Source organism: Caenorhabditis elegans, chromosome III (assembly GCF_000002985.6).
Source record: "Caenorhabditis elegans chromosome III".
NCBI classification, from domain to species: Eukaryota; Metazoa; Nematoda; class Chromadorea; order Rhabditida; family Rhabditidae; genus Caenorhabditis; species Caenorhabditis elegans.
In genome coordinates this window covers 12,031,488-12,052,351 of record NC_003281.10, presented here as the reverse complement: position 1 = coordinate 12,052,351, position 20,864 = coordinate 12,031,488, and the positions used below count along the sequence as shown (strand labels likewise).

The following is a 20,864-nucleotide window of genomic DNA, read 5'->3' as shown; positions in this document are numbered from 1 at the left end:
GATTTTTTTTTTCGTTTTCCTAATTCTTATTCCTAATTAATAATTTAGATCTCGAAAAATGGAAGAAGACGATAGCGAAATTTGGACTAGCGATGGCTATTGCATCGCTTGTCGATCGATTTTTGCAAGCGAAAAGGAGAAATTGGAGCATCGTGCTAGCAAGAGACATGTGAAGGTATTTTTTTGAGAATTTCCTTTTTTTTTTTGGGGAAAAAAATTCATTTGTTACCTTTAGAAGTGGAATTTGCACAAGTTTTTCCGGGATGAATCCACCATTCATGGAACTATGGCGGTATCGGAGATGCTTGAAAGATATAAGCTGAAGAAGATTCCCATCATTGGTGAGTACGGGATATTCTGGATAATTTATAATATCATTTTTGGAAAATTAGGCCTCCACCAATGCCAGGAAATTCAACAAGTCGGAGTTTCGAATCAAGAAAAAACGAATTTCTGGACGTGTGCTACTTGCTACGAAGTTGGAGACACTTATGAGTTGGCGGATGCTCATCTCAATTCAATGGATCATATTCGGAATTATATGGTAATGTGCAGGAATGATTTTGAACGTATAGACTCAAAATGTGCTCAAAAGAACAAATTTCGTAACGAAATTGCTCAAAAATTGTTCAAAAAAGTTTTATGGCGGTTCAAAATTAGCTAAAAATCTCGAATTTTGGCCTCTTTTCAGTGTCACAGCGGCTCGAAGTTGACTTTTTTATTGCATATTTTGGTAGCTTATCTCATTCAGTTTCATTTATTAAAGTATATATTCTATCGGCATTAAATGTACTTTAATAAACGAAGTTGAATGAGATAAACTAAAGATGATAATTCCAAAAAAAGTTAACTTCAGACTTCTGTAACACTGAAAAGTGGACAAAATTCGAGATTTTTAGCTAATTTTGAACCGCCAGAAAAAATTTTTGAACAATTTTTGAGAAGTTTTGTTACGAAATTCGTTTATTTGAGCTCATTTTGGGTCTATATGTTCAAAATCGAGAGCGGGGTTTCTGCATAAAAGAGAGAAAATACCTTTTTTTTTAAATATTAATTTTTTACAATTTTCCATTATTTCAACACGATTTTTGAGTTTTCCCATCAATTCAGGACGAATGTGAGTGTGACGAGAAGGAGCAGATCGAAGAAGAATGCGAAGATGACGAGTATGCGAAATATGAACGATATCGTTCTGCGGCCGAGCGAATTTTCGCAAGAGACGGTGGAATCGATGGGCTTCAGCCTCCGAGCATCCTACGAATGCCACTCAGCACTGCTGATGGTAAAGCAAAGTTCGGAATCGAAGATCAGGTGGATGTGACGTTTCAGCAGTGTCCGAATGACGCGAATCGCAGTGTTCTGCATTGTAGTGTATGTATTTATTACCGATAACTAATATATTTCAAGAATATTCGATATCATTATTCAGACTTGCAACGAGGTGGCTCCGGTTGTGGTGGCAGGGAAGTACACGAAGGAAAAATCACGTGCTCATCATTGTGAGAGCACAATGCACCAACAACGAGCGGCGGTTTTGTCGGCGATAAATGAATGTTAGAATTTAGAATTACAAAATTTTTAAAATTTGAAAATATTCAAATTTCAAATATTCAAAACCTTTCCAGTTCACCCTCAAGAGATCTTCGATGAATTCAAGACTGGAGAATCTCAAGCACAGCTTCACTGGACGGAGAAGGACGATGATGGCTCGTGGCTCCTGAGCCAGCCATGTGGCTATCGATATCTCATTAATGCTGGTGATGAACGAATTTGCACAATTTGCTACGCACTAGTGAATGGGGATGATCAAGTCCTGGAGCATTTTAGTTCGGAATATCACGCAATGAAATACCTGGTTAGCGAGCGCACTGAGTTGCACAAATTAAATATAATCAAAATTTCCAGAACATGATTCACTCTTACAATTCCTATTTGGCTCAACAACTAGATGGCCCTGAAAGACGAGCGAAAGCACTGAAGATGCTCATATCCACGTTAACACTGGAGAATGACACGAAAAAAGTGGCGCGTACACTGTCTCACTTCCCGAGTCTTATAAAATCCCAGCTATCCGAAGATGTTCGTGTTTATCCGGATCCACCGCTGGAAGTTATCGATGATTTCAAGGAGACAACCGGGAAAATGTTCCGTTTCTGTGTTTCGTGCTGTACTTACATCGAGTTCGACGCCAATCTTGTCGATGAACCACAGAAAATGGCAGCGGCATGGAAGAAGCATGTTTTCAGCGCTCAACATTTTGAAACTGCGGCGATGAGGACTAGAATTGATTTTAGTTAGTACACTCCTATACTACAGTCTCTCCAGGACGATCGCTCCGTTGATTTCACAATGTATTAGGGACGGGGCTTCGACTGCAAGCCTGCCGCGCGGTTCTACTACTCGAGTTTTTAATAATGAAGAAAAACGAAAATTTTTCGAATTGTTAAAAATCAAAAAAAAAAAATTTAAAATATCGAAAAACGAAAAATTTTCGAATTTTCGAATTTAAAAAATCGAAAAAATTTGAAAAACGAAAAAAAAAAATTTTAATTCGAAAAAAGAAAAATTTTCGAATTGTTAAAAATCAAAAAAAAATAAAAAAATCGAAAAACGAAACTTTTTCGAATTTAAAAATTCGAAAAACGAAAAATTTTCGAATTTTCGAATTTAAAAAATCGAAAAAATTTGAAAAACGAAAAAAAAAAATTTAAAATATCGAAAAACGAAAAATTTTCGAATTTTCGAATTTAAAAAATCGAAAAAATTTGAAAAACGAAAAAAAAAAATTTTAATTCGAAAAAAGAAAAATTTTCGAATTGTTAAAAATCAAAAAAAAATAAAAAAATCGAAAAACGAAACTTTTTCGAATTTAAAAATTCGAAAAACGAAAAATTTTCCATTTTTCGCATTATAAAAATCAAAAAAATCGAAAAACGAAAAATTTTCAATTTTTGAATTTAAAAAATCGAAAAAATTTTTTAAAAGTTCGAAAAACGATAATTTAAAAAAAATCGAAAATTTTCAGAAAATTAACCTAAAATATGAGGTTTTTAAAATCTAATTTTGTTTATATTGATGAGAAAAAAAAATTAATTTATTCTAAAAAGAAGAACAAGAACCAAAAATTTAAGATAATTTTTGAAAAACCGACACCCGCTCCGCCCCCGCGACATTGCCAAATTAACGACACGCTCAGGAATCTTCAAACTTATATTGAAAATTGAAAAAAAAAACCTATATTTTGCAGATCCAATGTTCTTTGTTCCGTATTCCCCTACAGTAACCAACGCGGAAACCGACGTTAAAGGAGTTTGGAAAGTTAATAGGGTGCGGTTTTTTTTTTTTGGATTTTTAACAAAATAATAATTCCAATAATCTTGCCTTCCAGGAGGTCCTCGTTCAAACCCAATGCGATGTTGGACTGGAATTTATGGTGGAAGATGAAGCGGCAAATGAGGTGACCTGTCAGTGCTGCTGGCAGGTTTTCTCAAAAAATCCGATTTTTGTGAATCAACACATTCGATCCTATGCTCACCTTAAGCAGTATATTGTTAGTTGACTAATAGTTGACTTAATAGTAGCTTTAATCGTTTCCAGTTCCTCACCGCTCCGGATATTATCAGAATTCTTCTCGGCGCTGAAACAGACGAGAAAAAGCAAGCATTTCTGATGGAATGGCTTCAGAGGCATTCGGGATTGTTTCAGAAGCGAATTCATGTAAAAACTATATTAATTAAGAAATTGAAATATACAATTTATATTTTCAGCTTCACTCTAAACTAAAAACCCTCGAACTTTCCTCATGGGCGCCAGTCTCTCGGCGCCTCGTGCAAACGTCTCTTTTATGCAGAGAATCGTCTGAAAAAGATGTCTATGAGAGTGTTCTGGGTCTTGTAGACAGTGTCGCGTGTGATGGAGGTAGAATTATATTACGGGAACACAGAATTCTGAGAATGCGTATTACACAACATATTTGACGCGCAAACTATAACTATATCTCGTAGCGAAAACTACAGTAATTCTTTAAATGACTACTGTAGCGCTAGCGCTTGTGTGTCGATTTACGGGCTTGATTTTCGGACAAAAAAACAACATTTTCGAATTTTGTAAGCGATATTCTTCAATTTTCTTCGTTTTTTCGTATTCCTTAATCATTTTTGTGCTTTTTTTTAAAATGTTTTATCCATTAATAAATTAATTTGATTGAAAAACGTCTAATATTCGCGTCATTTTGATGAGTAAACTCCTAAGTATATTTATTTTTTTTACATTATTTCCTGCCTATTACGGAAAATATGTCTGTAGGAGTTTGCTCATCAAAATGACGCGAAAATTAGACGTTTTTCAATCAAATTAATTTATTAATGGATAAAACATTAAAAAATAAGCACAAAAATGATTAAGGAATACGAAAAAACGAAGAAAATTGAATATCGCTTACAAAATTCGAAAATTTTGTTTTTTTTTTCCAAAAATCGAGCCCGTAAATCGACACAAGCGCTATCGCTACAGTAGTCATTTATAAAATTACTGTAGTTTTCGCTACGAGATATAGTTATATTTTGCGCGTCAAATATGTTGTGTAATACGCATTCTCAGAATTCTGTGTTCCCGTAATAGCTATCATTATTATGATATTTTTTTTTTGGAAAATAATATTTTCAAGAAAAACTTGGAAAATTTCCAGAGGAATCGATCGAAATGACGGCTCGGGAGGCACTTATTGCAGCCAGAATGTTGATTGTGAATACGTCGAGAAGAAGTGATAATACGCTGGCATCTGTCGTGTGTAGGTGTGAGGTTCGTACCTGATTACCTATTACCTGCATGTCGATTTACGCAGGCCACCGTTAGTGATTCTTAATCGTGGCGAGACCCACGCTGACAAACATTGTGTGCCTTTAAATTGTCGTTGTAATTTTACACAATTTTAAATTCGAAAAGATTTAGCGAAAATGGTCTGAAATTGAAAAATGTATCATGCGAAGTGTAGTTCGGCAAATCGGAAGTTGCCGGTTTGCCTAATTTTCCGGAAATATTCAATTCCGGCAAATTGTCGATTTTTTTGCCGGTTTGCCGAATATCAATTTGCCGGAAGTTTTTGATGTGATTTTTAATAAGACGGAAACACTTAAGACAGTGGTTTTTTTAACCTACTTTTTGCCGATTTTTTTTTGGAAATTGCTGTTTTTCCGGCAATTTGCCAAGTTTGCCGGAAATTTTCAGATCCGGCAATTCGCCGATTTGCTGGGAATTTTAATTTTTGGCCAATAGTAAAGCTTCGAAAATTTTCGGAAATTGCCGGTTTTTCTGCAAACCAGCAATTTGCCAAATTTGCCGGAAATTTTCAGTTCCGGCAATTTGCCGATTTGCTGGGAATTTTAATTTTTGGCAAATTTTACAGTTTCGAAAATTTTCGGAAATTGCCCTTTTTCCGGCAAACCGGCAATTTTCCAAATTTGCTGGGAATTTTCATTTTCGGCAAATTATACAGTTCCGAAGATTTTCGGAAATCGCCGGTTTTTTTGACAAACCGGCAATTTTCCAAATTGCCGGAAATTTTCAGTTTCGGCAATTGCCGGTTTGCCGGAATTTTCAATTCCTGCAAATTGTACAGTTTCGAAAATTTTCGCCATATGCCGTTTTTCCGGCAAATTCGGCAAACGGGCAATTTTTCAAATTTGCCAGAAATTTCAAGTTACGGCAAATTGTTGATTTTATGCGAATTTTAATTTTCGGCAAATTTTACAGTTCCGAAAATTTTCGGATATTTCCGTTTTTCCCGCAATTTCGTCAAACCGGCAATTTGTCAAATTTGCCGGAAATTTTCAGTTCCGGCAATTTGCCCATTTGCTGGGAATTTTCATTTTCTGCAAATTGCCGATTCGCTGAGAATTTTCATTTTCGGCAAATTGCCGGTTTTCCGGCAAACCGACAATTTTTCAAATTTGCCGGAAAAATCGTTTTCCGCCCACCACTGGTGTAGTACACAGTGGTCTTTATAATTAACCGCATTGTAGACATGCCATATTACAAAATTCAACATTTTCATTTTTCTGTTCAATTTCAGAATTGCGAGCTTCTCGTGATAGTGAAAGCTGCCACGTGGCAAGACGATGTGTTCAAATCACACATTTGTACAGATGAACATCACCGGCGAACCGCAATGTGCAAAGAAAATTCGCTTTCGGCATTTGGAATTATCGCTGAAAAATCGACTTATACGGTGAAGCCGTTTGTTCAGAAAGATGCGACGAAGGTAATTTTGGGACACTTGATCTACAAAAATGCGGGAATTTTCCCGCGTTTTTTGTAGATCAACGTAGATCAAATGGGTCATTCTATACAAGTTCTATGTTTTAGAAAGTAATTTGGCAATGGAATCAGACTACAAAACAGCACGAATATGTATCAAGCATTGTTGGTCTCGATAATATAATTGAACGCCGTTATCCTGGAATGGAACTCGGAATTCCGAAGCAACAAGCCGATTTCTACTGCCAACTTTGTGCTAAAGTGTTTCCCAAAAGAGCTATAGCCCTGGAATCTCATGTCAGAGAAATGGATCATTGTATCTATTGGATTCAGAAATATCGACAAGCTCAAGTTCGCGAGTTGTTTGAACATTTAGCCAATCAGACGGCTGACAAGGGAAAGGAACTTCGGAAATTCCTTTCATCGATTCTCAAAGAAATCCATCCACCAGAGGATTATTGTATCAAAGTGTATGATCCGATTGGAGAGGAGGAACGGAAACAGTTTGCGATATTGGCGAAAATTCAGGCTGAGGAGAAGCAGAGACGACTTGATGAGGCGAAGGAGAAGCTGGCTATTGGTGGGAGTCGTCGGAGATTTGAGGGAAAAAAATCGATTTTTCTGACAAGGGAATGACGTTAAAACTGCGCGGGGTATCGATATGAAATAAACGCTAAATGGTAGTTGAGAATAGTGGCTACAAGAATTATATCTCAAAACTTGCTATGGTGGCTCACGTGGGCTGGTAATCGCCGTCTATTGCCATTTTGATGCGTTATTGATATGTTATGCCAAATAAATGCTCGCAGAACATCATGTCTTTGAAGCTTTGCAGCTCCGTTGAAAAAAATCTGACAAAAAGTGATTAACTGAAAAATTGTAGATTATAACTTTACCTGAAACTTTTCAGTTGAACACTTTTTCTAAAAAAATTAAGTTGCCGAGATATAGACGTTACACTTTCTAGAACATTCCAAAAATGAGTAACTCTATTCAAAAGTTTCAGCTCGGCAACTAAATTTTTTTAGAGAAAGTGTTTAACTGAAAAGTTTCAGATAAAGTTATAATCTACAACTTTTTAGTTGATTACTTTTTTGTCAGATTTTTTTTAACGGAGCTGCAAAGCTTCAAAGACATGATGTTCTGCGAGCATTTATTTGGCATAGCATATCAATAACGCATCAAAATGGCAATAGACGGCGATTACCAGCCCACGTGAGCCACCATAGCAAGTTTTGAGAAATGATTCTGTTAGCCACTATTCTCAACTACCATTTACCGTTTATTTCATATCGATACCCCGCGCAGTTTTAACGTCATTCCCTTGTGAGAAAATAAAAAACTACTGTTTTTTTCAAAGAAAACTGGAAAATGATATATTTGGAGAAAATCTTTTTTTTTTTCATAAAAACATAAATTTTTCAATCTTTTTCAAAGAAAAACTTAAAAAATTTGATTTGTTTCGGAAAAAAAACATGAATTTTTTAGATTTTTCAGAGAAAATCAGAGAAATTTCGATTTTTCTGAGAAAATAAAAAAAATCTCGATTTTTTTCATAGAAAGTCGATTTTTTTCGATTTTTAAGAGAAAGTATACATTTTTCGATTTTTTTAATATTCAAGTAACTTTTGATTATTTGTTCAGAAAAAATCAAAAATTATCGATTTTTTTTTTCAGAAAAATAGATTTATCCAAAACTATGTTGAAAAAAAAAGAAAATAATTCGATAAATAGAAAATCTATAGAGAAACTGAAATGTTTCCGAAATATTCGATTTTCAAAAAAAAAAACGAAATAAAAAATCGAAAAAAAAAATGATTTTTTCACAAAAAAAGGTAGATTTTTTCATAGAAAATTGAAAAAAAAACAGGACGAAAAAAAAAGAAAAATTCATACCTAAAAGACAAAGAAATTATGAAAAATTAAAATTTATCCAAAAAAAATTCAGAGAAAATCGAATGTTTTCAATTTTCGAAAAACCGAAAGAAAAAATTTTAAATTTTTTAAAATTTTTTTAAAATTTATTTCAATTTCAATTAAAAAAAAAAACAAAAACCGACACTTTTTCATGCAAATTTTCAGACAAGGAAAAGCTTCGCCTGAAAAAGGAAGCATTGCAACGAGAGCTGGAAGAGCGTAACAAGGCAGAACGCCAGAAAAAAATGGACGATGAGGAGCGCCATCGCGAGAAGGAACGACAAAAGAAGGCTGAACGGGATGCCCGTCTGCAATTCGCCAAGGAAAATGCGGCGAAACTTGCTGCTCAGGAGGCGAAGAAGGATATATCACTGAAGAGTCGGCTGGAGCAAGCTTCTATGCAGGTTTAATACAGAAATTGCTCGAAATTTACCCTCCGATTCTGAATATCGACGTGAAAAAGTTCCCGAAAGTCACGAAAAGACGGTATTCTCATTGGAGCGCGCCGTGCCATGTCGATTTACGAGCGGATTTGCCGATTTCTGCTTTTTATTCATTTTTGTCGGTTTTTTTTGGTCAAGAAAATTAGAGTTTTTTTTTTCGTTTAAATTGAACATTTTATTATTATTACAAGAACACAATATTCTGAGAATGCGTATCGCACAACATATTTGACGCGCAAAATATCTCAACTACAGTAATCCTTTAAATGACTACTGTAGCGCTAGTGTCGATTTACGGGCTCCATTTTTTAAATGCAATTATTTTCGAATAATTTCAAAAATGGAACCCGCGTAAATCGACACAAGCGCTACTGTAGTTGAGATATTTTGCGCGTCGAATATGTTGTGTAATACGCATTCTCAGAATATTGTGGTCCCATGATATAAAAATTCGCGAAACTTTTCGCAAATTTTTTTTTAATTTTGCATCGATTTTTTTGAAATTTTTATAATTTTTCACATAAATTTTACGATTTATGTAAATTAACGCAAAAAATTATTTAAAAAACTATAAAAATTTCACAAAAATCAACTTGGCGGGCGGCTGTGACGTCAAAATTCAAAAAACCGCCATTTTGTGAAAATTATCATGTGAATGAAATTTACCGAAATAAAATGCTCAATATACACGAAAAATCAACAAAAAAAATTAACCAGCAAAAATGGAGAAAAAACTGAAAAGGAATAATCTCGTAAACCGACATGACACGGCGCGCTCTAATGAGAATGTCTCTGGCGGCACACAAATTTTTTTTGAAATTTTCACGTTGATATTCGGAATCTGTGGAAAATTTGGGGGTCTTCGGTTAAAAATACTACACTACTAAAAAACGCCAAATTTTCAGCAACGAGAACGCCAAAAAATCGATGTCCAGCAGGCGAAACTTGAAGCCGAGCGAATTCTACTTTTATCAAAATATCCAAATTTTGGAAAAGGCCCGACTGCCGCCGCTGCAACAAGACCTCAAGTGACAGCTAAACAGGTTCCATTGAACCCGTATGGAGTTTCTTCTTTCGGTGTAGCACAGGCTATCATTGTACCAGATAATAATGCTCAAAGATTTGGTGTACTACAGCAACAGGTAGTGTTTTTGAATTTTAATTTTTAAAAAAATTTAAAATTACTTTTTTTTCTTATTTTTCTTAGTCTTTTTTTCTTTATTACGTTTTTTCTCAACAACAAAGGAGCAAGTTTTCCGCGCCAAAATGCACTGCAAACCGGGAAAGAAAATAAAAAAGATACACGGGAGAAAGAAATAGATAAATGAAAAATGAAGGGAAAGCACGTGGTCGCTGGCTGTCTCAAAATTGCTATTTTCTCGCGGACGAGAAAACGTGAAAAAAATGGGCGAAATGGCCAAACGGTGGAAGAGGAGGATTCCTCGTCCCCCCCGGTCGCGTAGTCCTCTCGGAGAAGAAAAAAGCGTGAAAAGATGAGACACAGACAACGAGACGGTCTCATTCCTTTTCTTCGCTTGTCCGAGTGAATTTCACCGACAATATTCTGAATGGGGCGCGTTTTCATCGAAATTATGCAAAGAGACAGCCAGCGAGCACGTGGGAAAGAGATCTGTTCAGGCTTGAATTAAATTTGCTTCTTGACGACAGCGTCCAGCTCTTTTCCATTCCAATTCGATCCATCAATGTCTTTGGCGGCAGCTTCAGCGGATGAGCTTTCATCGAAGAGGATTCTCACAGTTTTGGAGAGAGAAGTATCCTCTCCTTTAAACAAAATTCCAGTGAATCCTTTAAGACCACCGAAATGACCCATCATTTCTGAGCTCGTGAGAGCAGATGGAATATTGCCAACCAAGATGCACGGCTTCTCATCTAGCTTCCTGAAAAATTAGGGAGTGATTCTTCATTTTCGCAATTTACACTTACCAATTCCCAATGTTAAACATGTATTGAACAGCGCCTGCTCGTTTAACAGCTTTAGAAAGAGCATCACGTTCCTTTTTAGTTTGGCCACACTCCTCGAGTCTCACAGTCATTTCGGATAAACCTGTCCGAAGTTGGTCGACATTCTCCCAGTTATCGGTGAAAAACGATCGTTTCAGTTGTTCGGTGGCTGTATTCACTGAAAAAACAACGGTTTGCATAATAGTATTCCTCCACAGGCCTAAAATGTTTTGTTGAAAAACTTTGTGCCTGTGGAGCAAGTGTGAGAAGGATTTTCAGGATGATTTTCCTGCTGAAAATTATAAAGCGACTTTCTGAAACTCACTTTTTTCGGCAGCGTCCATTTTAGAGCGAAACAGAAGACAGAATGATAGAAAACTATGAAAAATTGGCGAAAAGTGGGTGAGAACGTTTTCGTGGCGAGACCCACGACCTCCTGGATTATTGGAGCGCACTTGCTGACCTTTGCCGCGCATATTCAAATTTTCACTGTTGAAAATTACTTTTTTTGGACTTTTTAGCTTTATTTTAATTTTTCTTAGCAAATTCAAACGAAAAATATTATTTAAAAGCATGAAACGATTATAATATGAGTAAAATCAACGATTTTGGTCAAGAAGCCGGCAAAACAGATCAATGTTAAAGGTGGACTACGCTCAGTGGAGAAATTGCTCTAAGACACGCCTATGGTACCATAATGACCGAATATCATGATAAAAAAAATTTTCTAGATTTTATATGATTTTTTGAGAATTGGAAAAATCACAGTTTTCACCTAATTGTTTTTGAATTTCCGCCAATTGAATTTGTTCGGTGGAGCGCGCTTGCATTACTTTTATTAATTAAATTTATTTATTCTCGTTATTTGACTGATTTTCTTCATTTTCTATGTTTTTTCCTCGGAAAATGGAAGAAAAAAAAATGGAAGAAACAAGAAAAATGCAAAATGATTGTTGAAAAGTAATTATAGGTAAAATAATAGGTAAAACTGTGATTTCTGAGTTCCGTCGACAACAAGCTTGAAATTAGTATATTTCACAGTTTTACTCATTTTCAATTACTTTTTAACAAACATTTTGCATTTTTCTTGTTTATTTCTTTCATGTTCCGAGGAAAAAACATAGAAAATGAAGAAAATCAGTCAAATAACGAGAATAAATAAAATAAATTAATAAAAGTAATACAAGCGCGCTGCACCGAACAAATCCAATTGGCGGAAATTCAAAAATAAATAGGTGAAAAATAATTACTGTGATTTTTCCAATTTTCAAAAAATCATATAAAATCTAGAAAATTTTTTTGAATTTTTTTATCAAGATATTCGGTCATTGTGGTACCATAGGCGTGTTTTAAAGCAATTTCCCCACTGGGCGTAGTCCACCTTTAAAGGCGCACCAATTTATTCGGATGGGTCTCAGCGCGCGCGCGCAAAAAAAGTTTATGGTAGTCTTATTCAAATTTTTGCAGCAACGATTTTTGTGTGTTTCTCTTCATTTCTCTGTTGAAAATTGTTTTCAATTGTTTTAGAATTAAAAATGTGTGTTTAAATCGTGATTCTCTAGAAACGAGATAATTTCATTGGAAATTGCAAGGAAAAGGATTATTTTCCATTATAGGCTGTTAAAAAACACATTTTCAATGTTAATGCTGATTTCAAACAATTTTAACAGGAATATGATGCGAAAATGCGTGTTTTGAAATCGACGTGCAAGCGCGCTCCACGGCCAAAAAGTTTAAAAGTTTGATGTCGTGAGGTATTGGCAACAAATTTTTAAATTCACGTATTTTCCGTTTCTTTTTAAACAATTTTAATATCGAAATCGCTTTTTAAAAACCTAGAATGGAAAAAAAAAACGGCGACAATTTTTGAATTTACGATATTTCCTGTTGTTTTCTTTTGTCTACTGTTTATTGAAAATATAGATATATCTATATAGATGTATAATAATAATAATACATATTTTCGGGAATATCTTTGGGAAACGAGATCAGGAAGCTCGCGCATAATTAGGCTTTTTTCGGCTTTTTCTCGAATCCTCTATCATTTTCTCTCAACTTCAACGAAAAGTCATCAGGTGTTTTGTATTAAACACTACACTCGCGAAACAAAAGCGCCATAAATGATTAAATTTAATTTTTTCCAATTATTTTTCAATTTTTCATCAATTTCCTTCGATTCCCTCCCCTCCTAATTTTAAAAACATCATTTCCGTTCAGCAGCAGCAGCCGTCGTCATCGTCGCTATCATTCTTTGGAGTTCCACCACCACCAGCTATTCCACCACAGTCCGCAGCTGCAGCTGCTGCTGGATACCCAATGACATTTACCAGCCGTCCACCACCGCCAGTCCAACAAGAAATGCCCGCTTTTACGAAAAGGTGAATTTTGCGATCTTTTTTCCGTGTTTTTTTTTCAATAAAATGAATGTAATAAATTTATTGAATTGAAGAAAATAAATAAATAAAAATTTCTAGGCCAACACTGAGAGGAAAACGAGTGGATCGAGCGATTCACAATGCTTCAGTGATCAAGAACAAGGCTGATCTACTCAATTACAGTAAGAAAAGTCATACGACTTCGAAAAAACCTCATTCAGAAAACGATGAAATTCTCCGCTTCTCCTGCCTATATAATTTTTATTTTTGTTTCCTATCTTTAAATTGTATACTCACTATTATTTTTTTTTTAACGATTCCTTTTGATTTTAAATTTGAAAAACACACATTTTTACCCGAATTTATAGCATTTTTTTTTAGAATAGCTGACTTTTAAAAAAATATCGTAAAAATTTCAGTGCGTAGCGAAGGAGCCTCTGAAATCGTGGACCCCGTCGAAATTCCGCGCGACTTTAGTCAGAGTGTTCAAGACTCTCCGGATGCGTTTGGAATTGATTATGTGGCTGAGGTTTGCTTGATGTGTGGCAGATTTCTCATCACTCATTTTTTCCTCAATTTCCAGGTGATTTGCCTGGATGATCCGTCGCTGGACTCGTATTTGTGCACAGTTTGTGATAATTGGTCGGATCCGAAAGGAATGCTCCGTCACTTGTGCTCAACGGACCATAAGAGCACTTATATGGTAATAAAGCGCCATGGAAACGGTTTCGCAAAAAAATCGAAAAATATGAAGAAAAAAAAACTGTGAAAATATGGATTTTAAAAATTCCAAAAATAATCAATTTTTGCAAAAAATCAAAAGAAAAGCAATTTTTGCAACAAAAAAACCAAAAAAAAAAGTTTTTTGTCTAAAAAAATGTTTAAAAAAATGAACAAATACATTTTTGCTAAGAATAAGTATTTTTTTTTATCCAAAAACCTTTTAAAAAAAAAATTTTAAAAAGACCGAAATTATAATTTTTCCCAAAAACTGAAGAAAATTATTTTTTTCAAAAAAAAAATTTCAAAACAAAAAATTTTACTCAAAAAATACGGTGCTCCCAGTCTCGACGCGACAATTTTTCGTAAAATGCGAAAATGTGTGCCTTTAAAATTTTTAAATCAATTTTTTTAGTACTCTTTAAAGGCGCACACCTTTTCGCATTAAAAAATTTCGTGTCGAGACCTTTTTAAAATTTCGATTTTTTTTTCCAGTTCCACAAGTACCCGCACTACCATGCAGAGGTGAATCGGGAGAAGAATCCAGTTGTTCGCCGAAATATTTTCAAGAATTTTACAAGTGATTTGAAGGTAATAATGACAACAAAAGTGGCCGGCATACGATTTTTTCCGGCAAATCGGCAAATTGCCGGAATTGGAAATGTTCGGCAAACCGGCAAATGGACACATTTCCGGAATTGAAAATTTCCGGCAAACCGACAAATAGACAAATAACTGGATTTGAAAATTTTCGGCAAATTGGCAATTTGACGAATTTGCCGAATTTTTGCCGAACGGAAATTGCTGCCCACCTCTGAATGACAAAAATCCCACCAAAAAAATTCAAAAATTTTTCAGGGAAAGCACGTCGGAGATGTTGTAAAAACTCGCATGAAAACTCTAATCGATAAGGCGACAATTGAGAGGCTATGGCCTGGATATGAAGAGCATTTCTATGCGAAGAACACCGGAAAACCATGGTCTAGTGGAGGCTTCAAGCCGATTGCTGGAGCAAAAGTGGTGCTGCCGGAAGTGATTCCAGTGATTGATTTGTTGAATGATGATGATATGGATAGTGATAAGACCGAAAGCCCGCTGAAACGGAAGGATCCGCGGTCGAAAAATCGGAGCAGAAGCCGGGATCGTGCTCGTCGCTCCCGAAGCCGTGAGCACAAACGTGCACGTTCAAGAAGTGCCGAGCGTCGACGACGAAGCCGAACTCGATCGAGAAGCCGATCCCGTGAACGGTATCGTAGTCGACGAGATCGTCGGAGCCGTACGAAGAGCCGATCTAGAAGCCGAAGCCGTGAAGCAGCTCCCCCTCCCCAACAAAGATCCCGAAATTCGACGTGGAGCGAGCAAACGGACACGTTTTTGGCGAAACTCGGCGATGCTTCTTCTGCTCAAAATCGAGCAGCAGCAGCCGGAGATTTCAGCTCAAAGTTGGCGACTGTTCGTGACTTGGCGAATTCTGGAATAATACAAGGAACTGTACTCGATGGGATGTCGAATTCGTCGACACCGAGGCCGGCGCCAGTTGTGCCAACTCAATCGGCGGAAGAGCGTCGTCGAATGGAACGGGAGCAGAAGGAGTATAAAGATGTACTATTTTTGAAAAAAAAAACCGCGTTTAAAAAAAAGTTTCCGAAAAATTGCTTTTAAAACTTATTTTAAGACAATTTAGATTTTTTTTTGCAAAAAAAAATTGGCGCGAAATTCAAATTATAATTTATACCAAAAAATTGGCGCGAAATTCAAATTATAATTTATACCAAAAAATTGGCGCGAAATTCAAATTTAGATTTTTTTTTACAAAAAAAAATGGCGCGAAATTCAAATTTTGAATTTTTTTTATTTGGCGCGAATTTTTGAATTTTTATTTTATAAAAATTTGGCGCGAAATTCAAATTTTGAATTTTTTCAAAAAAATAAATTGGGCGTGATACTCAAATTTTGAATTTGCGGAAAAACAAATTGGCGCGAAATTCAAATTTTAATTTATAAAATTTTGACGCCAAATTCAAATTTAGATTTTTTTTTCAAAAAAAAATTGGCGCGAAATTCAAATTTTAATTTATAAAATTTCGACGCGAAATTCAAATAATAATTATTCAAAAAAAATTGGCGCGATTCTTAAATTTTGAATTTTTTTTTCAAAAAAATTGGCGCGAAATTCAAATAATAACTTTTCAAAAAAAAAAAGTGGCGCGAAATTCAAATATTGATTTTTTTTCCAAAAAAAAATTGGCGCGATACTCAAATATTGATTTTTTTTTTTTCAAAAATTCAAGTATTGATTTTTTTTTTAGTTGGCGCGATACTCAAATTTAGATTTTTTTCAAAAAAAAATTGGCGCGAAATTCAAATATTGAGTTTTTTCAAAAAAAAATTTTGGCGCGAAATCCAAATTTAGATTTTTTTTTCAAAAAAATTGGCGCGAAACTCAAATTTTGAATTTGCGGGAAAAAAAAATTGGCGCCAAATTCAAATTTAGATTTTTTTTTCCAAAACGAAATTATATATTTTAAAGTCAAATTTGCCAAAAAAAAAAACATCTTTATACAGAATCTCAATCGCAAAGTGATGGGAGCCCTGGTTATGCTGGAGAAAATGCTCAACGAACACAATGGGAATGTGCCACGTGACGTTGTGCTCAAAATGTATGACAGCCTTGGGCTCAATCCTGTTGAAGGGGATGAAGCTATCAATAAGTTTATAATGGATATGAGAACTAAAGAGGTGCATTTTTGAAGAAAAAAAAAATCAAAGTTAACATTTTTATTATTTTTCGCAAAAAAAAAGTTTCTTAAATTTTTAATAAACTAGAACTTTTAAAGAAACAATTGAAAAAAAAAATCGAAAACTGCAAAAAATCCTGGCAAAAATACAAAAAAACTTTAAAAAAATCAGTTCTTGTCTTAAAAAAATAAAAAAAAAAGAAAATTGAGAAAAAAATATTTTTTCCAAAAAAATTGGAAGCCGTAAGTTTTAGAAAAACCAACAAATAATTTTTTTTACAAATAATTTTTTTTTCAAAATTTTTTCAAACTTCTTGTTTAAAAAAAACTTACAATTAGTATTGCCAAAAAAAAAATTTTCGCAAAAAAAAAACAAGATTTTTCGACGATTTCATGTATTTTACAAAAAAAAAAAGAGATTTTTGACTTTTTTAAACCATTTCTTTGAACTCGGAACTCGGATTTTTAGAAAAATTTTAAAAAAAATCGAAAACTTCAAAAAATCTCGGCAAAAAATACAAAAAATACAAAAAATAAATTCTTGAGAAACTCGAGAAAAAAAAATTTTCCACAAAAATTGTCTATTTTTCGTGTAAATACCGAAAAAAAAACCAAAAAAAAAAAAAGATTTTTCAGAGAAAACCAAGAACAGTGGAATTTGTTTGATATTTCGATTTTCACAAAGAATTGAAAAATCGACATAAATAAATTTTCTAATATTAAAAATCGAAGAAAAATTTTGAATTTTCAAATTTTTTTGTTCACAAATATGTAAATTTTTGTGCAAAAAAAATTATATTATAACTAGAAAATTTCCCAGAAATTACTGAAAATTTTGAGTTTTTTTTTTCCAAAAAAAAAAAAACCAAATATTTTCCAGACTCATCAAGCAACAATGCCAAAACAAAGCATAAGCCAATCGATTTCGTCGATGGGAATTCAGTTGACACCAGTGTCTGGTCAGTATACTCAAGGTAAATTTGGAAATTAATTTTTCGAAATTTTTCTGAATTTTTCGAAATTTTTTTTGGCATTTTTTTTTTGGCATTTTTCGACATTTTTTTGGCATTTTTCGACATTTTTCGACGTCGAAAAGTACAAAAAAATGCAGAAAAAATGGGAAAAAATAATGCGACACTCATGAATAGGGGGAAAAATGTTTTAAAAAAAAAACATTTTTTGCATTTTTCTACATCACATGAATAACCCCAACACTTTTTTCCAAAAAAATTTCCATCATTTTATATCTAATTCCTCCTATTTTTCAGCTCCACAATACCAGCAGCCTCCGCCTATGCAGTCGTACGGAATCTCATCTGGGCCTCCTCCTCCTCCTCCAGCAGCAGCAACATCCTCGGCCTATTCTCAAGCTTTCCAAGCCGGGCCGACAATGGGCCGCGCCGCCGCCCCGATCTCACCGATTTCCGCGGCAATTGTTCCTCTGCAATCTTCGTCGTTCTCTTCGCAGCAGCCTCAACAGCAACCACAGCAGCAACCACAGCAGCAGCACGCATTCTACCAGGATCCTCCAACATCGCTGAGCTCCAAGCCACAAGGAACGACTGATAAGCATCCGGTGACGATCAGTGATGATTCGTCGGATGATGATGAGTATTCGGAAGTGTACAAGCTAATCGGAAAAGAGTCGGATCCGAAGAAAAAGACACACAAGTTGGACAACAAACCACAGCAGCAGGAACCCATAATACCTGGACAGAAAATGGCGTTGAATCGAACAATTCTTCCGAATGGAGCACGTGTTGGTGAAAAGCAGAATGTTCGTGTATTTTTTTGAAGCTTCAAATGGCGGAAATACCGCAAAAAAATCGCGAAAAAAAACGAAAATTTTCAACGCGATCTCACCGACCAATCAGCGATTTGCTCCGCCCACTTTTCAACCAATCAGATAAAGTGGGCGGAGTTTCGCTTCAGAAAAATCACAAAAAAAAAACAGTGGAAAAACAAAAAAAAATCGTTTTTAAAAAATTAATTCTACAATTTTGGCTGCAGCCAATCAGCGATTTGCTCCGCCCACTTTTCAACCAATCAGATAAAGTGGGCGGAGTTTTGCTTCAGAAAAATCGCAAAAAAAAGAAACAGCGGAAAAACAAAAAAAAATCAATTTTTTATAGAATGTCACAATTTTGGCTGCAACCAATCAACGGTTTGCTCCGCCCACTTTTCAACCAATCAGACGGTGTGGGCGGAGTTTTACTCAAGAAAAAGCGCAAAAAAACAAAAAAAACCAATTTTTCAATGAAATCTAACAATTTCGGCTGCAACCAATCAGCGATTAGCTCCGCCCGCTTTTCAACCAATCAGATGAAGTGGGCGGAGTTTCGCTTCAGAAAAATCGCAAAAAAACGGGAAAAAAATCAATTTTTCAATGAAATCTAACAATCTTGGCTGCAACCAATCAACAATTTGCTCCGCCCACTTTTGAACCACCAATCCGACAGTTTCAGGTGGGCGGAGCGAATCACTGATTGGTTGCAGCCAAAATTGTAATATTTTGTTTAAAAAAATCGATTTTTTTGTTGTTTTTTTTTTCAATTTTTTTGAAGAAAAACTCCGCCCACTTCATCTGATTGGTTGAAAAGTGGGCGGAGCGAATCGTTGATTGGTCGCAGTAGCTTTTTCTAAATTTTTGACAATATTTTGTATTTTTTAAATCAAAATCCGCAACAACTTTGTTTCTTCAGGTGCCTTCCCCGGCTCCATCAGATGCTTCTTCATCGAATCTCATGAACATGACTCCAAATTCTGGCTCAAATCCCGTCAAACATCCACCACAAGCTCCGCAAATAGTCCGTCCAACACTGGAATCGTCACTCGGAATGCCTGCTCCGATTGCTGTGAGCAAGGCGATTCCGCCCCCGCAGCCGATGATGCCTCAGCAGCAGCAGCAACAGCCTCAGATGATGTACCAACAGCAGCAAATGTATGGAGCACCGGCACAATATCAACAACAGCCGATGATCTACCAACAGCAAATGCAGCAGCAGCCTATGCAGTATCAGCAACAAGTACGGAAATCTGAAAATGTTGAAGAAAAAGCTGAAAAATAACGATTTTGCCATAAAAAAAACTAAAAATATGACCAATTCTTTTTCGACAAATAAATGAAAAAAAAAGAATTTGTGACAAAAACCCAACAAATAAATGAAATTTTACCGAAAAAAAAAACCAAAAAATAACGGATTTTTCGAAAAAATTATATTCGAAAAAATTAAATTTGAAAGAAAATTTTTTTTTTTAAATCTATTTTTTTGCCAAAATAATTCTAAAACGCATTTTAACAACAAAAAAAAACAATTAATTGTGCTGAAAAACCAAAAAGATGAGTTTTCAGATGTACCAACAACAACCACCACAGCCCCAGTATGCCCAACAATACGGAATTCAGCAGCCAATATATCAACAAGCTCCCCCGCAGCAGCAGCAGCAGCCTGTCTATCAGCAGGTACACCACAGCAGAGATTTGAGATGAAAAATTCATAATTTGAATTTTGGGCCAATTTTTTTTTGCTGAAAAAATGAAATAAAAATTTGAATTTCGCGCGGATTTTTTTTTTGAGAAAAAAATTCAAATTTTGACTTTCGCACCGAATTTTTTTTTGAAAAAAATCTAAATTTGAATTTCGCGCCAATTTTTTTTGAACAAAAAATCAAAATTTGAATTTGGCGCCAGAATTTTTTTTTAAATTGAAATTTGAATTTAGCGCCAAAATTATTTAAAAAATTCAAAATTTTTAATTTCGCGCCAAAATTTTGTTTTGAAAAATTTGAATTTCGCCCCAATTTTTTGAAATTTGAATTTGGCGCCAAATGGTTTTGAAACGAAAATTCAAATTTCGAATTTCGCGCCAAAATGTTTTTTAAATTTGAATTTCGTGCGAAAATTTTGTTTGAAAAAAAAAATTCAAAATTTAAATTACCAAGAATTTTTTATTGAAAAATTGAATTTAGAATTTTAATTTAGCGCCAAATTTTTTTTGAACAAAAAAAAATCTTAATTTGAATTTCGCGCCAAAATTTTGTTTGAAAATTCAAAATTTGAATTTTTTCAGCCAACATACCAGCAGCCGCCGGTTCAACAATTCCAACCACAACAACAACAACAGTACTATCAGCCTCAACAACAAGCCCTTCCACAAGTTCAGCCACAATTTCAAACTCCTGCTTCGTCGTATGGAGGTGGACAAGCACAACCACCGTACTACTGGCCACCTCAATAAAATATTGATTTTTTTTTTGTTTTTTTTTCTCTTTTTGTCTGTTCCATTCCCCCCACCTGGTAATACTATTTTATTTTGTTCCTTCTTTTTGTGCTGTAATTATCTCCCTCTCTCTCTCTCTCTCTCTGCTGATCATCATAGTTTTGTGAGGAAATACATGGTTTTAATGAAAATTTGACGACTTTGAAGTTACTGGAAATTCGCACAAAAAATTTA

At 34.8% G+C, this 20,864-nt stretch overlaps 2 protein-coding genes across 8 annotated transcripts; one reads left to right on the top strand and one right to left on the bottom strand.

The window, feature by feature from the left end:
* Positions 1–45: 45 nt before the first annotated feature.
* On the top strand, positions 46–20,836 carry Y79H2A.3 (C2H2-type domain-containing protein; the record flags this gene model as incomplete). 7 transcript variants are annotated; one of them, NM_001268227.4, is made up of 28 exons in its annotated part: positions 46–175; positions 236–341; positions 393–544; positions 1,111–1,371; positions 1,430–1,553; positions 1,626–1,855; positions 1,906–2,293; positions 3,248–3,327; positions 3,389–3,550; positions 3,598–3,717; positions 3,768–3,918; positions 4,688–4,800; positions 6,071–6,259; positions 6,364–6,835; positions 8,338–8,576; positions 9,521–9,757; positions 12,795–12,955; positions 13,052–13,134; positions 13,372–13,481; positions 13,536–13,655; positions 14,168–14,263; positions 14,531–15,274; positions 16,238–16,411; positions 17,291–17,384; positions 17,679–18,187; positions 19,113–19,436; positions 19,763–19,873; positions 20,481–20,836. In NM_001268227.4, 28 exons carry the CDS (start codon positions 59–61, stop codon positions 20,646–20,648), a joined length of 5,835 nt encoding a protein of 1,944 aa, NP_001255156.1. The 7 variants fall into 7 exon arrangements, with proteins under 7 accessions (NP_001255156.1, NP_001022955.2, NP_001255159.1 ...); NM_001027784.5 differs by having other exon boundaries at positions 49–175; positions 4,667–4,800; NM_001268226.3 differs by having other exon boundaries at positions 59–175; positions 17,291–17,369.
* Y79H2A.4 (RRM domain-containing protein) lies at positions 10,261–11,053 on the bottom strand (the record flags this gene model as incomplete). The annotated part of the gene is made up of 3 exons (NM_067168.1): positions 10,261–10,513; positions 10,560–10,755; positions 10,903–11,053. 3 exons carry the CDS (start codon positions 11,051–11,053, stop codon positions 10,261–10,263), a joined length of 600 nt encoding a protein of 199 aa, NP_499569.1.
* Positions 20,837–20,864: the final 28 nt, after the last annotated feature.